Source organism: Chelonia mydas, chromosome 3 (genome assembly GCF_015237465.2).
Source record: "Chelonia mydas isolate rCheMyd1 chromosome 3, rCheMyd1.pri.v2, whole genome shotgun sequence".
Lineage (NCBI taxonomy): Eukaryota > Metazoa > Chordata > Testudines > Cheloniidae > Chelonia > Chelonia mydas.
Window position 1 is genome coordinate 41,152,075 of NC_057851.1, and position 16,620 is coordinate 41,168,694.

Here is a 16,620-nt window from a genome sequence, read left to right on the forward strand (position 1 = left end):
TGATCAATTTTAAGCTGGAGCTTAAATTTGAGCCTCAAAAGAGTAAGCAACAATAGCACCATTTCATTTTCAGTTAGCCTGTGTATTGCTACTTTTTGGAAGCATTATTGAGTAAAAGCTAAAATCTCAAGATTAAATCTTTTACTTATAAAGACAGTCTAAAATAGCACAGCAACAATAGCGCTTTAATCTCTTTCAATCAATCTTTCAACCACCTGAAACTGAATGAAGCCTGCACAACTCTATTTTTGATCAGATTGCTTGCTTAAGTCCATTAATTTATAATTTGTTATTATATGCTTGTTCTCGCATAAAAGTGAATATATTTAATTCTACAAATAAATTCTTCAAAGAAGGATTACCTTTCAAAAAGAGACTGCATGCTAATTATTGTTCAGTTTTGAGGAATATTTAAATATAGGTTATACATACATTTGCGAGTGTATGCCAACACAGACTGAGAAATGAAACATGAGCACGTATCGGGGGAAAACATATACACAGTATATAACAAAGAAGTTCAAGAGCAGTAAAATTGCAGAATTATGCACTCAAAATTTAGGACATGCCAGATTTCAGATTGCCCATGCAACCTTAATTCAGCCCCTTTGTGTGTATGCATTATGGTATGGTATTTAATTACATGCCGTGTAACAATTTTATCTGTGACACAAAGTGGGTGAAGTAATACCTTCAATTGGGCCAACTTCTGTTGGTGAGAGGGAAAACCTTTCAAGCTTGCACAGAGCTCCTCTTCAGGTCTGGGAAATGTATTCAGCGTGCCACAGATACGTACAAGGTGGAACAGATGTTTAGCACAAGTTCTAACCACATATTTCAATGGACCGTTCAAGATGATCTGGTCCATCAACACTTCTCCAGTCATGGGGAAGGGCAGCTAGCCTGGGAGTGGTGATAGTGGGTTATAGATTGTTGTAATAAGCCATAAATCCAGTGCCTCTATTCAGTCCATGATTTTATAGTGTCTAACAAAGTTATGAATTTAAGATCCCAGATTAGTCTTTTGAAGGTGTTGTCCAGGTTTCCTATCAGGATGAGGACTAAGAGGTCAGATACAGAGTGATTGCTTTGTAAAAAGTGTTCACCCAAGCTTATACGGTGTTTTTGTCTATTATCATTTTTTCTGTGTGAGTTTATTCAAGAGCACAGTGATTGTCTCACTTTACCCACATATTGAACCTGCTTCAAAACAGATATAACCCCCCCTCCAACTATACACTCCCAATTTCAGAGTAGCAGCCATGTTAGTCTGTATCTGTAAAAAGAAAAGGAGTACTTGTGGCACCTTAGAGACTAACAAATTTATTAGCGCATAAGCTTTCGTGAGCTAGCTTTTTACACTCCCAATTGTCACTTAATATCCCACACACTGGAACCCAAAGGGGGTAGCATAGTCGATGGGGACCACAGCCTGAAATAAATCTTTCCTGACTGACCCCCATTCTTGTGGCCTTCAAACAAACACCGAACCCCTCCAAGCTCATAATCAGAAGCAAGCTCCCTCACAGACTAGGACAGAGCAACAAAGTGGCACCCTGCCAAAATAACAGATGCAAAACCTGTAGACATATCTCTCCACTCTACAATGATCAACACCCCCACAACACACCTTTCAGGATTCATGGGTCTTACACGCTATCACAACATCTGGTGTACCTCATCTAGAGCAATAAATGCCTCAACAACAACTATATGGGTGAAGTGAGACAATTACCACTTCTCTAATAAACTCACACAAAAAATTATAAAAGACAAAAAAACACTTGTCATCTTTTCATGAACAGTTCTCACAGAGTAATCACTATATATCTGACCCTCACCCACAGCTCCCAACCCCCATGTTAATTGGTCACTTCACCTTGAATGGTCCCTTGAAATACGTATTAACTACTTATGCTAAACAATCTGTTCCAACTTGTATTTAGCTGTTACACTCTGAGTACATTTCCCAGACCTGAAGAAGAGTTCTGTGTAAGCTCGAAAGCTTTTCTCTCTCACCTGAAGAAGTTTGTCACCCACCTTTTTTTCTCTAATATCTTGCGACCAGCATGGCTACAAAAATACTTCCTACAATTTTATCTGTCATCCTATGAATTTTTATTTGTTTTATGAATATCACTTATGATCCTAACAGTCACTGTGAATTAAACTATCCACCTGCTAGTAGGAGCCTGGCACGTAGCAAATACTTTGTCTGGGGTGGTATAGCAGGCCCATCAATGGCCACTACCCATTGAATAGCATTATCCTGACAGGACAATAGAGGCAATCAGAGATACTAACTGATAATGTCCCTCTGTACCATCAACTGATAAACAGTTGGATGCCACAATTCCTCTCAAGGGCTGGATCACAGAAAACTCCAGTGTAAGAAGACAAGAGAAAAGTTATCACAAATTGACTTTAAAAGGGACATGTTTTCTAAGCATGAGGCAGAGGCCATCACCAAAGGAGAAGACTGAGCAGGAGGAGTAGGATGCAGGAAGATGCTGGACTTCCTGGAGCAAACTGATCAAAATTCAGGATGGATGAGGAAACTGAAGGAGGGTCTTATGTGCCAGTGATTTTTGCCTAGATCTGTAGCTCTTGTGCTTTTCTATGAGTAAAATATGAATATTTAAGATGTTCCTTCACAAAGTCTCTGTGTTACTTGCTTTAACTATCACATAGTCCCTGAAGAGAAACTGTAAAGCAGAGTATATAAGAATGACCATAAGGTCAGACAAATGGTACATTTAGTGCTGTATCCTGTCTTCCAACACAGGCTGGTGCAAGATTCTTCAGAAGGAGTGAACAGAAGAGGTCACTCTACTGAGTGATCCATCCCGTTGTCCAGTCCCAGCTTCTAGCACTCAGAGGTTTAGGGACACCCAGAGCTGCATCCCTGGCCATCTTGGCTAATAGACATTAATGGACCTATCTTCCATGAATCTATTTAATTCTTTTTTGAATCCAGTTACACTTTGGCCTTCACAACATTCCCTGGCAATGAGTTCAACAGGTTGATTTTCCTTTGTGGGACGGATACTTCCTTTTGTTAGTTTTCAAACAGCTTCCTATTAATTTCATTGGGTGACCTCTAGTTCTTGTGTTATGTGAAGGGGTAAATAACTCTTCCTTATTCACTTTCTCCATATCATTCATGATTTATTCCTACTCTTTGGTTCCTATCTTTTAACCAGTACTGACTTTCCCTCTTAGCCCATGAACTGCTTACTTTGATTAAGAGCCTTTGGTGAAGAAACTTGTCAAAGGCTTTCTGAAAGTCCGAGTACGCTATACCCAGTAGATCACCCTTGTCCACATGTTTGTGGACATCTTCAGAGAATTCTAATGGTACCCATGAGGGTTCTGGGTGGTGTACTTAAATAACTGGAGAGACTTGAAGGGGATCAGCATTTGTCTTGGGGCCTAGGGCCACATCCCCAAAAGGATACTAGACACGAAGTCTGTCTAAGAGGCCATATTTAGAGGCAGCATCTGCATCTACTGAGATACAGGAGGCTTAGAAGCATGCAGAATTCAAAGGCTGGGTCCAATATAGCAGTCTGGTGTCTACAGCAAGAGAAGATTCTGCCAGGGCTGTAACATGATCACATACTATTTTTCCAACAGGATCCTTGCCTCTGTTAATGCTGAAATATTCCCACAGAATGCAGTCTGAAGGAGACACCCAGCATTGAAAAGTTCACCTGAATGGCTGCAATTTGGCAGTTAAAAGCAACCAAAAACAGGATCTTATAATGGAAACTGTTTTCATATTTAACTATTAGACTTACTGACAGCTCTGCCTATCATTAAATACCTTTAAAGTGTTAATTAGTGTACTACCAAATAGAAAGACTATATGACTATATTCAGCTACGTATGATGAAGTGAATAATAATATTCTGATTTAAGTTAATAGATATTTTAGTATTTAAAGGCAATTTTCCTTACTTCATTGCTTGCTGTTGACACATTAATACACTCTGCGTTGCTGAGGTTCACCGAATTTCAATTTATTGGTAGTTTATAAAATGCCATTGCATTAACTTGCATGTTAAAAGGATGTGTTAAATTAGAAAAGGAGATTTCAAATAACAGTAAGAATTTGCAATTTATTAAGCTACCTCAAATTGTCATTTGAATACTGTTCTTTAAAAGCCAAGTTTTATATTGCCACCAAAAGAAAAATTGTCAGATATATTATACAGCGCAACAAATACCCATTTTGAGTTTATAGTCTCACTAGGTATTTCCTTTAAACTGCAATTCCATCTTATGCATTCACACATAAAATAGATTTTTTGTAAATCTTAGAATGTTGTCTCAACACTTTGCCCCAGACTTACCATGACTATTCGATAGATCCTTAACTTCCTGGTGGGTTGCCAGGATTACCCATAGTGTCCTTACAACTATTGGTGAATGAGATCCAGGATCAAATTTTATGTAGCGTCAGTGCCCTTCAATTACCAGGTGCCAAAAGTATCACTGCCCTCAGCCTCAGTAAGTTTTTTATAAACAAATCCTAAGTGCAATGACACAACACCTTCGCTGTCATGTTGTTTCACCTAAATAACCTATAAAGTGGTCAGGCATTATTAGTAAAAATTTTCAACTGAGAGAAGAAGAAAAAAATCCACCCTTTGTTCACAATGATTTTAAAAGTACAGGAGTACAAAGATGATAGATATTGTATCAAATACTTTTGATATGTTTTATTTTTACATATCTCATATAAATATAATCATCGGTAAACAGCACGCATGAACAGAGGAATACAGATCCTACTGTGGAGTGACAACTTAAGCTATGAAGATGTCTATTTGCATGTGGGGGGAAAAATAGTAAGAAATAGCTTGTGTAAGTACAGGGTTTGAAGGTATACTCAGCTTCTACATCATCTGTATTTGTGATTTACAGGATAGTCTCCTATTTCTTGCTAATTTAATTACAAAATCATTGATTCTGAGTGATGATTTATCAAGTGCACAAATCAATGAAGATTCCATTCCAGAAAAATTGCATTTTGATGCATATCCAGGTGGACATAGACAAAAACTGACAGCAGCATTGACATCCTCTAGCTTTCTAATAAAGATGAATATGCAGATCTATTCAGTAGTCTGAAATGTGATTTATCTTGAGTTGGGGAGTGGTTAAATCTCCAAGTGATAAATGTAACCCTCAGGGCAAGAGCTTGATTATGAGTAATGAAGGAAGACAACAGTGAGATAGGGCCTGTCTTTGCACAAAATAGATTTTCTGTGACCTGCATTCTACTCATGATTTAAAGCAAAGATCTGAATTAACACAAAAAGACGCCACACATACAATTTATCTAATGTAAAAAGGTCAAATAAGCATACCACTAGAGGTATATTTCACGGGGAATGTTGCTGCTTTATGTGTAAACAATGTTAAATGAATCTCTGAAAGGTATTTATTTTATAATATAATGATAGCTACTACTCAGCCTAAGGGCAGTAGAACCTAGACTTTAGCTTTTTACAGCACAGACCTGTGGTTTCTAAAGAAAAACCCACATCACTACCAGTTCTATTCACATTATTTTTGGTGTCACTCTGTATTTCCTACCTTGGAACTGGGCATTAAATCCTTTCCGTCGGTGGTTACTGTCAGATGTGAAATGGAGTCGTAACCAGTTTTTGCTGCTGATAACAGGAGAAGGCAGGTTCATACCAGTCAACCTGGAGGTGGGGAAAAAAGTTTTTAAGAGACAATGAAGCAAAAAACATGTATTTTAGACTGATTTAAAGGAAACAGACCAAGTGAAATTAAATATACTGGTCACACTGTGCATCATGCATCTGACAATTGTGATGCACTAGTACTATTACTGTATTTTCCTTTCCACCTAGTTCTTTGATAGTCAAATTGGTTTCTCCTTCTCTCATTATTATGGGAACTGTAATGGGAGAGAAAATTTCTAAAGTTTCTTGTTTCAGCTGCTAACTTATCTGCAGAAAAGTTGGCAAGTGATCTTATGACAAAACATCAAAATGCATAAGGTCATATTTATCTTAAATGTTGGTAAACAGTTGCAGAGAATGGTATTCAGTAGCAAATCGATGCACTCCCTTAAGTGAAATGTTATTAATTTTAGAAGAACAATATAAATGTTTCATCTCATATATCTCATTTACAAGGACATCAACCTAGCAAGAAAAACTCTCTGTATTATACATGAGCAAAAATGTGTGCGCACCTGAGAAGGGTCAGTTTTGCATATAATAAACCTCAGAAGCCATGTTTTTGGTTTTTTTAAACCTGATATTAGTGAAAGTTCAGATTCAACAACACCCCTCCCCCCCCCACACACACACACTTAATTCCCATTAAAAACTGAGCAAGCGGTCAGATAAACAGCCTGGATTTTGTGTAAATCTGGAATCTCTTCTAAATATATATGTTGTATGAACATTGCATTTTTACAATTAAAGACTGGAATAAAGAAGTCTGCAAAATGTTGCTTAGGGCCAATTTTTTCTCTTAGTTATGCTGGGTTTTTACCAGGATTAACTGAAAGCAGAATATTCTCCATGGAGTCTAAATTCTTACATTACAGGAAAAATAACTTTGTTCATTTGACAAATGAAGATTATTTAGATTAATGAACAAACGTCATAGCATGTTATAAGTGTGTGTTGTATAAGTAATGAACACTTAATAATATGATGTCTTCCTTGCTATATCACTGCTGTTAACACTTTACTGAAGAAACAGAAGAAACAGTTTTTGGTGTACAAATTTTAATTTGTACAGATTAGTGGAATGCAGATTAGATGATTCTATCACACCTGGTCATAATATCGAAATCTATTAATACTGGACCTTTTTGGCCAACTTCATTTTTTAAACATTTAAGTTACTTAAATGGTGCTATTTGAAATTTTAAAACGAACACATCCCATGTATGGAAAGGCTGCAGCTCATCACACAAACATTAAATATTGACCATAAAGAATAGGAGTAAAAATAAATTTACAAAAGGAGTACTTGTGGCACCTTAGAGACTAACAAATTTATGCATGCATCCGATGAAGTGAGCTGTAGCTCACGAAAGCTTATGCTCAAATAAATTTGTTAGTCTCTAAGGTGCCACAAGTACTCCTTTTCTTTTTGCGGATACAGACTAACACGGCTGCTACTCTGAAATAAATTTACAGATAACTTCATATCTAATCCTTCTAAGAATAACGAGAATGATGTCTCCAGATTCATATTTTTTGGTGATTTAATCCAAACCTCACTTGGCATCTCACAAGATTACATTGTTACAGTTCATAAGTGCACAGTCAAACAACTCTGCTCTTCAATTTAAGGGAACAAGGCCTCAGAGAGAGCTCTTGAAAATTTATAAAACTACCACTTTTTATAATGTATCTTTAACAATAACCTTTTACTATACCTTTAACTACAGATGAGTGTCTGTAAATTTAGGATATCTGGGAATATAACCTGTATTTTTTTCCGATTATGGTATTTTTCTGTTTAAATATTTTTACTTCATATTTTGAATTCTGAAAACACTGTATGGATCTTTTAATTAAGTTTCTTCTGAATAAAAATTTTAAAAGTTCTTTATTTCTGACACTTCCCTGCCCTCTATGTCCTGATTCTTCAAAGGGAGTCTTACAGATGGCTCTTCAGGCCTATAGCTTCAGTGGGAGTTTGTGGGGTTGTTGATATCCAACTACCTGGATACCTTTTCAGGGTCATGCCCTTAATTATTGTCAGCCTGAACATTACCACATGCCATAAAAGAGATATTTTGTGGTTATATATAGCATTCTGTATTCTAAAAGGGAAAAAAAGACATAGCAAATTATTTAATCTACTATATGACAAGTACTGTAATTCCCATGACCCTGATTGCTGGTGGTATTTTGCCAGTTCTGTTCTCACAAACAGTACCTTGAACAAACTTCAGTGCAAACTTTCCCCATTTCCTCATTGGATCAGAATTAGAATCAATATATGCATACAGGGAAAAGGCCATAATAATCATTACATTGATTTTTCTGAGGGAAGAGTATGCCCTTGGAAAGGGAGTAGCTATGGACATAAATATGAGATAGATAATGATACCAGTCAGTTCTGTGTTCTTGGGGAACCAGGGCACAGTATCCAGCCTGTCTGACCTCATGAAGGAAAATTATCAGGTATAATTTTCTATATCTGTAATCTTTAATGATGTAACTGTTATGTTTGTTTAGGCTCTCCTTGTGTGGTTATCACTATTATTCAATAAATAACTTTTTTGGTTAAGCTGGTTGATTCCCCCACCCCAGACTGTGCTTGAACCAAAACAGATCAGAAGAAAGACTTACAGAAAGCAATAAAAGGTGGTGGGAGACACACCTAAACCCCTCCTGACAAGAATGACAGGATTAAGGCAACTCCCCTAGCCTCATCTGCATCAAAGATTGGACAGGGAGGCATCTCCATTAGCGTACAGAATGGAGAACAGAGATTCCAAGGCAAGAACTGCACTGAACTCTGGGACCAGAAAATCAGGGAAGCACTGCATCATGGGGGATCTCTGCTGCAGATGTAATGAACATACACCTGCACACACCCAGCTTAGCAGTTATCAGACCAACTCTAGTAATGAATCCTTCATTGATATCCAAAACGCTGAAGCTGCCTAATTGCATTGTGAACTCCCTTGAAGGAACACGACCCATAGCCAGGAATGATCAGTTCCTATTGTCTAGCCTAAAGAAAACCCTTGAGTCACCAGTTTACCTCTAAACAAATCTAGTGTTCTCCCTTGAACCGTTGTTGTTTCCCTACAAAAACCCCTACCCACGTTCAAGTAAGGGTTCTGATGCCTGGATCCAAACTCTGCAGCAGTTCCACTGGGACTTCATCTTCTCCTCACTGATTGTGCTGGGGGCTTTCCTGTCTCCAGCACTCAGGACCCTGAGTTACCACCATCACTTGGGAACCCTGAACAGTTCAAGCTTCATGCAGTGTTGAGACCCCAGCGCGCGCTCTCTCTCTCTCTGTGTTTTCTTTTCCACCTCAGGTATAACTTTTAATCCTGACTTATTTGATCAGGTATAATTTTCTATGTCTGTAATCTTTAATGATGTAACTGTTATGTTTGTTTAGGCTCTCCTTGTGTGGTTGTCACTATTATTCAATAAATAACATTTTTGGTTAAGCTGGTTGATTCCCCCCTCTCTCTCTCTGAACTTCACTCTTTTGTGTTTTTGGCTTCCCCATTTACTCTGCAGCAATGCTCTTCTTACCTAAGCTAAAGATCCCTGTAGCACCCAAAATACTGTGGGGTTTGCTCATCAAGTGGGTTAGTACCAGAACAATTGTGATGTGAAAGTGGGGATAGGGACGTGCTGAACCTATGACATACAAGGGTGGCAGCTTGGAAGTGCTGCTCGACCCAGCCTATTGAGTCCAGGAGCATATAAGTGTGGCAGCTTGGAAATCCTGCTTGACTCAGTCCACTGAGTCCAGGGACATGGAAGGGGTCAGCTTGAGAGTGCTGATTGACCCAGTCCACTCAGACTTGCTCTTTTAGTGTGTGTGTGTGTGTGTGTTCATCTGATTCTGGGGCTAGAGTAACCCAGCCCTGGGGAACCTAGGTCCTGCAGGATAGCTCCGGGGACTTGCAGAAGGGAGAAGTAGAGCTCCATATGAAAATAAAAGTGACACAAGCAGTACATTGATATAATTACAGACATTCCACCCCCCCCCCCCGAAGAGTAACCCTAATAAATGAGCATACCCCAAAGTAACGGGGAAATCTGGTAACAATAATGCCACATATGATGTAGGATACAGCGCACACAGCGTGTGAAGTGTTCACAAACTAAACAACATATTAACCTTTCCCCTTATTCATGTCCATGTCAGGTTACAATCTAAAATGATTCCAAAATTAATGTCATAGACTCTAGAATTTAAGGCAACAAGGAACCATTAGATCATCGAGTCTGACATCCTCTACATCACATTACATTTCATCCAGTTACCCCAGTATTGAGCCTAATAACTTTGTGTTTAGCTAAAGGGTATGTTCCAAGGCATCCAATTTTGATCTGAAGACATTAAGAGAAAGCAAATCCACCACTTCTTTTGTCAATTTGTAAAAGTGCTTAATCACTCTCACTGTTAAAAATGTGTACCTAATTTCTAATTTGAATTTGTCTGTCTTCATCTTCCAGCCATTGTTCTTGGTATGCCTTTCTCTGTTTATGTAAGAGGTTCTGGTATTTTTTCCCCATGGAGGTACTTGTACAGTATAATCAAATCACCTGTCAGTCTTCTTTTTCATAACTTAAACAAACTGAACTCTGTATGACTGCCCAGTCCTTTATCAGTATTTACCACTCCTCCAATCGTTGTGTCATCTGATAGTAAATATTAACCTTTCATGATTTTTGTATGTTAAACTCTCATAATTCTTTTCTTACTAACTGTTCTCCCAGAAACCTTACAGTGTTACCAAAAAGCATGTCTGAATTCTAAGGCCTCAGAGTCTTGGTTCTTAACCTGAACCTAGAGGGTGGCCAGCATTCAAAAATGTTTATAATCATAGAATATCAGGGTTGGAAGGGACCTCAGGAGGTCACCTAGTCCAACCCCCTCCTCAAGGCAGGACCAATCCCCAACAAAATGATCCCAGCCAGGGCTTTGTCAAGCCTGACCTTAAAAACGTCTAAGGAAGGAGATTCCACCACCTCCCTAGGTAACGCATTCCAGTGTTTCACCACCCTCCTAGTGAAAAAGTTTTTCCTAATATCCAATCTAAACCTCCCCCACTGCAACGTGAGACCATTACTCCTTGTCCTGTCATCTGCTAGATCCATCCTCTTTAGAACCCCCTTTCCGGTAGTTGAAAGCAGCTACTAAATCCCCCCTCATTCTTCTCTTCTGCAGACTAAACAATCCCAGTTCCCTCAGCCTCTCCTCATAAGTCATGTGTTCCAGTACCCCAATCATTTTTGTTGCCCTCCACTGGATGCTTTCCAATTTTTCCACATTCTTCTTGTAGTGTGGGGCCCCAAACTGGCACAGTACTCCAGATGAGGCCTCACCAATGTCAAATAGAGGGGAACTATCACGTCTCTCAATCTGCTGGCAATGCCCCTACTTATACAGCCCAAAATGTCTTTAGCCTTCCTGGCAACGATGGCACACTGTTGACTCATATCCAGCTTCTCATCCACGGTAACCCTAGGTCTTTTTCTGCAGAACTGCTGCCTAGCCAGTTGGTCCCTAGTCTATAGCGGTGCATGGGATTCTTCCATCCTAAGTGCAGGACTCTGCACTTGTCCTTGTTGAACCCCATCAGATTTCTTTTGGCCCAATCCTCTAATTTGTCTAGGGCCCTCTGTATCCTATCCCTACCCTCCAGCGTATCTACCTCTCCTCCCAGTTTAGTGAAGTATTGGGCTGTATCTACTCATCCTCAATGTCTCTAAGTCTGTGAGAGTCTAGATATCTGGAGGAAAAGATCCCTTAAAACTAATGGAAGATATTGACAGATGTCTGTTACGATAAACAAAACTGGGTAATTGAAGAGGGTTGCTAATGATCCAGTTATGTTCTGTGATTGATGAGAGGTATTTGTTGTTGCAGATGTTTTCTGTGATAAATGAAATAATTACCCATTGAAAGAAGATTTTAACTCATCAGGGAGTGCTTGTTGCAACAGGTGCTCTGATTAACAATTGGGTTTGAAATCTCTTTAGTTTATTGATCATGTAACCTAAGATACCATACAAGAAATTCCATTAGTAATTAGGTAAAATGAGAATTTGAAAACAGAACACGATGAAATTAATTTTGCGAAAATAATTTTCCCTCCAAAAAGGGATACCTTTCTCTCAGACCCATACTCATAACAGGAAAGAGGATTTTGGAGTTAGATTGGGGAATGTATTCCACTAGCATCCCACCAGTGACAGAGGGAGGCAACATGGGCCAGCTCTTCATATTACTCAAAAGCTGGTAAAATAGGTTTTCCTTCTGTATTTGTTTGATAATCTTTGATTAAATAATTCCATTTAAGCCTGTTATTTTGACAATCTCACATTATTATTATTGTTAAATTAAACTCAAACAGACAACACATCTGCAAATTTTATCAGCAGTGATTTTATATTTACTTGTAGATTATTGAAGAAAATGTTGAATAGCATCAGACCTAGTACTGTTTAGGGTTGCCAGGCATTTGGTATTTGACTGGAACGCCCGGTCAAAAAGAGACCCTGGTGGCTCCAGTCAGCACCGCTGACCAGGCTGTTAAAATCCGATCGGCGGTGCAGTGGGGCTAAGACAGGAACCCTGCCTGCCTTGGCTCTGCGTGGCTCCTGGAAGTGGCTGGCATGTCCCTAGGCACAGGGGTGATCAGGGAAGCTCTGTGTGTTGCCCCCACCCCTAGCACCGACTCTGCAGCTCCCATTGGCCGTGAACCACGGCCAATGGGAGCTGAGGGGGCGGCAGCTGCAGGCACAGGCAGTGCACACCATACAGACCTGCCTGCCTTACCGCTGACCGGGAGCCGAGTGAGGTAAGCACTGCCCGGCTGGAGCCCGCACGCCAAACCCCTCCTGCAGTCCAATCTCCTGTCCCAGGCAGAATCCCCTCCCACACCCAAACTCCCACCTGGAGCCCACACCCCAAACCCCTATTTTAGCCCTAAGCCCCTCCTGCACCTCAATCCCCTGCCCATAGGCCCATCCTGCCACCTGAACCCCTCATTTCTGGCCCCATCCCAGAGCCTGCATCCCCTTCTGCACTCCAACCCCCTACCTCTGCCCAGTGAAAATGAGTGAGAGTGGGGGTGAGCCAGTGATGGAGGGAGGCGGGATGGAGTGAATGGGGGTGGGGCCTCAGAGAAGGGGTGGGGCTTCAGTGAAGGGGCGAGACAGGAGGCAGGGGAAGGGTGTCTGGTTTTGTGCAGTTAGAAAGTTGGCAACCCTAGTACTGATCCCTGTTGAACCCCATTCGAAACACTCCCATTCCATTATAATTCCCCATGTTTTTGAGATCTGTCAGTTAGCCAAGTTTTAATCCAGTTAACATCTGCTCAACTGACTCTGTAGAATTTTAACTTTCTAATCAGAATGCCATGTGTGCTAAGCCAAACACCTTAAAAAATATTTTAATGTATTACATCTATCCAGTTACCCTTTATCAACCAAACCTGTAATCTCATCAATGAATGAAATCGGGTTTGTTTGACAAGTTCTGTTTTCCATAAACTATGTTGACTGGCTTTAATTTTATTCTTATCTTTTTATTCTTTATTAATTGATTCCCATATTAAATTGTGAAACTGAAAGACTATAGAGAGGTACTCTTAACAATTTACTAATTTCATTGTGCATCTAAGTAAGGTTACAGGAATACTTAGGGAATAGTGCAAATACCGAGGTTGTTTTGCTGATTGTCTAAAAACAAATTGTCAAGGATTTCTATTTTCCTGTATTATTACAACTGTTTTTTTTTCTTTAAAGTGTGACTATGACAACGTTACCATTCTTTCAAACATAATTGCAATTTACTCCTGCTGTTACTATCAGCTCCTGGTGCTAGTACTCTGCCCCAAAATCCAGTAGAGGTGAGGGCAATAAGTATTTAAGAATCTTTGGAGGGTGGCTTTATCATTCCAAGAGGGAGTTATTTAAAACAAATATCAATAATGCCTTCACTCCACCATGCATGTTAATGTTTTTCTTCATGTAATGTATTTTGGTAGGTGGGAGGACATCGAAATTTGGAAAATATTTAGATTAAAAAAAATAACCAAAACTGTCTTTGCAGCTTGCAAGATTTGGACTACAATATTTCATGGTGGAAATTAACATGATATTTGAATTTATATTTTAATTTACATCTTTATATTCCAACCTAAACTGAGATGGCAGCAAATGAAATCTTTAGTCAAGCTTTTATTGAGGCAAGGTTTTCACCTTCAACAGAGAGTATAACATTCCAATATCAAAATTAGTGTACCTATTCAATGATAAAAAAAACCAACCTTGACTAGAAGAAATTTTTCCTGTAATCTGCAACTGAAGTGTTCATAACAAATCAACTTTATTCTCTACGATACAGGTACCTACTGATTCGTGACAATTATGCACTGCTGACTCTTAAACTTATGTAATGGCTCCAATTTCTTCTTAGCATGGACTTTTTCTGTAAGGATGTATTAGAAATTTTAAAGAAGACTGGGAGCATTCCTGTTCCCAGTGAACTGAAAGAAGTAGACGATTAAAACCGAAAGGAGTAGCTATGGTTTTGCTTCTCTTTTGTTACAAGATTGTGAGATGAAAAGTCACTGGGTTGTAAACAACAGAACAATTTTGCCCAGTTTAGCTTGTATGGTCCCATGGATAAAATATTAGATTGGGAATGATCTCTGACCTTCTGTCTTAACCTAGAACAAGTGCCTCTGTTTATCCACCTAATTTTTGTCTTGTATATTTAAATTACAAACTGTTCAGAACAGGGATTAACTCTTACTATGTGTTGGCATCACCTACCACAATGATGTGCTGAACTTGGTTGGGGCTTTAAGGTAGTCCTGTAATACAATTAAGAAGAAGAAAAATCCATGCAATAGTAAAAGGATTTAGTATGGTACTTTGTGCTAACACCTTGATAGGAAATGGTATGTTCTGGATATAAAAAGCTGCCCTGTCTCTTTAGAGCTGCTCATTTTACTTATAGTGACACCCGCTTTCCCCCAAACATTAAAAGTTAATTGCTGGAAAGATGCATTTTTTGTACAAAATAAATTTGCAGTAACACTTTATCTGGTTTGTCCAGAGCTGTGGGGTTAAAAGTCTGAGAGAGACCAATGCCGGAGCATTTTGAATTAAACTGTTATTTGAATTAAATGGTACATTAGCAAAGGAGTAAACACACACACACACACACACACACACACACACAGGGACACACAAAAGCACATTCATAGTATGTCTATCATTGGCTGTATTTTTTACAGTTGTTCCCCAAATGCATACACAAAATATCTGTCAATCTACAATGCATATCTATAAACTCCATATGTTTTGGCTAAAATTGCCTCAGTATTTTCCCTTACTTTAAGAAATGATAGTGACAATATTATGATATTGACACAGTGACATAATCCCCGTTTGATCTCTATTCTAATTTAGCTATATGTCTTCTGTGATATTTCAAACCAGAGAGGAATATGTTGATTTTCCATGTCTGACAGTCACTGACTGTTTATGTTTGAATTAAAGATGTAGTGAGCCATTGATACCCCATTCATATTCTAGTCTTCTGTCCTGTACAAATAAATAGTTGGAAGACTAGAATCAGGGTACGTGGGCAATAGATGAGTCTTGGTGCCTCATCATAAGTTAGTCTTGTTCTAATAGGACCCAAACATGCACATGCACTATTCACATTCAATAGAAAGAATTTTACAAACACAGGGCTAAACTGGGGGATCTTCACACACTCTGGTGTGTCAATTGGACTATTTGCATAAGTAAATACTCTTCAACATGTGTAAACATCACAAAATTTAGCCCATATGACTACAGTTGGATTCTGTTCATCTGAGTGCATTCAGTATCCAGATCAATTCCTTTTGCAACTGTCAAGGCTGATTCCCCACTCTGACACTTCAAGTCCAGGAGGTGGGGGCATGCAAGGATTTTAAAAATTAATACTGGACACTGCAGGCTGGTATTAAACTCCCAAGGTTACAGCTTTTATCTGACCTTAGCTTGGTAAATGCTGCCACCACTCAAATGCAAACCCCTTGGAATCCAGGTTGGCACACTTGGGAATTCCTTCCTGTGGGGTACCCTCAAGCCCTTCCACCCCTACTCTGGGGAAGAGCTGAGAAAGAAAACAAAGGAAATTATCTGTTGCCCCCAGCTAATTAAACATCATATGCACAAACCTCTTAGGACACAAAAAACCAATCCTGTTCTTAAAAAACGTAAATCTGATTAAAAACCAAAAAGAAAGAAAATATATCTGGAACTTAGGCTTTTGCTAGATTTTAAAAGAGCAATTCCAAAAACTAAGCACCCAAAATAGCTTTCTTGGGGGTTCAGCTTAAAGGTTACAAGCAAACAAAAGCATCTGGGGTTAGCACAGAGGAGTCCACTAGCCATAAGAAATAAACAGAAATAGATCAAAACGCATCTTTCTAAACATTTCTGATGTACTTACACGTTTGGGGGTTCCAAATAAGTAGTTCCAGGTATGATCTGATGGGTCTTGGTGACCTATGATCATTCCTGGCTTAAAGCTTCTCATAGCATAACTGTTCCCTGTTCCCCTCTTTCCCAAAGGACCACAAACAGAGACAAAGGGGAAGTTTTTTCCCCACTTTAAAAAGTTTTAGCCTTCCCAATGGCTCTTTTGGTCAGGTGCCCACTCCCTTTCCTTTACCTGCGGGAACTTTGTTAACCCTTTAGAGGTATAGCAAGCAGAGAACAGCCACCAAGAGGAACTTTATAGCTAACTGACTGGATGGATGTCCATAAAAGGGAGCTCCCCTCACCCTTCATTTATCATAGCAACTATTTCAGAACTTGCTTTATTAACTACATAAATGAC

General features: G+C 39.1%; 1 protein-coding gene across 1 annotated transcript in view; it reads right to left on the minus strand.

Annotated features, from left to right (window-relative positions):
• The window catches only part of CSMD1 (CUB and Sushi multiple domains 1), a 1,979,019-nt gene that overhangs the window by 821,376 nt on the left and 1,141,023 nt on the right, over nt 1-16,620 (minus strand). The window contains exon 6 of the mRNA XM_037894193.2: nt 5,605-5,717. Coding sequence (XP_037750121.1) covers nt 5,605-5,717 — 113 coding nt within the window. The remainder of the gene's footprint in view (nt 1-5,604; nt 5,718-16,620) is intronic.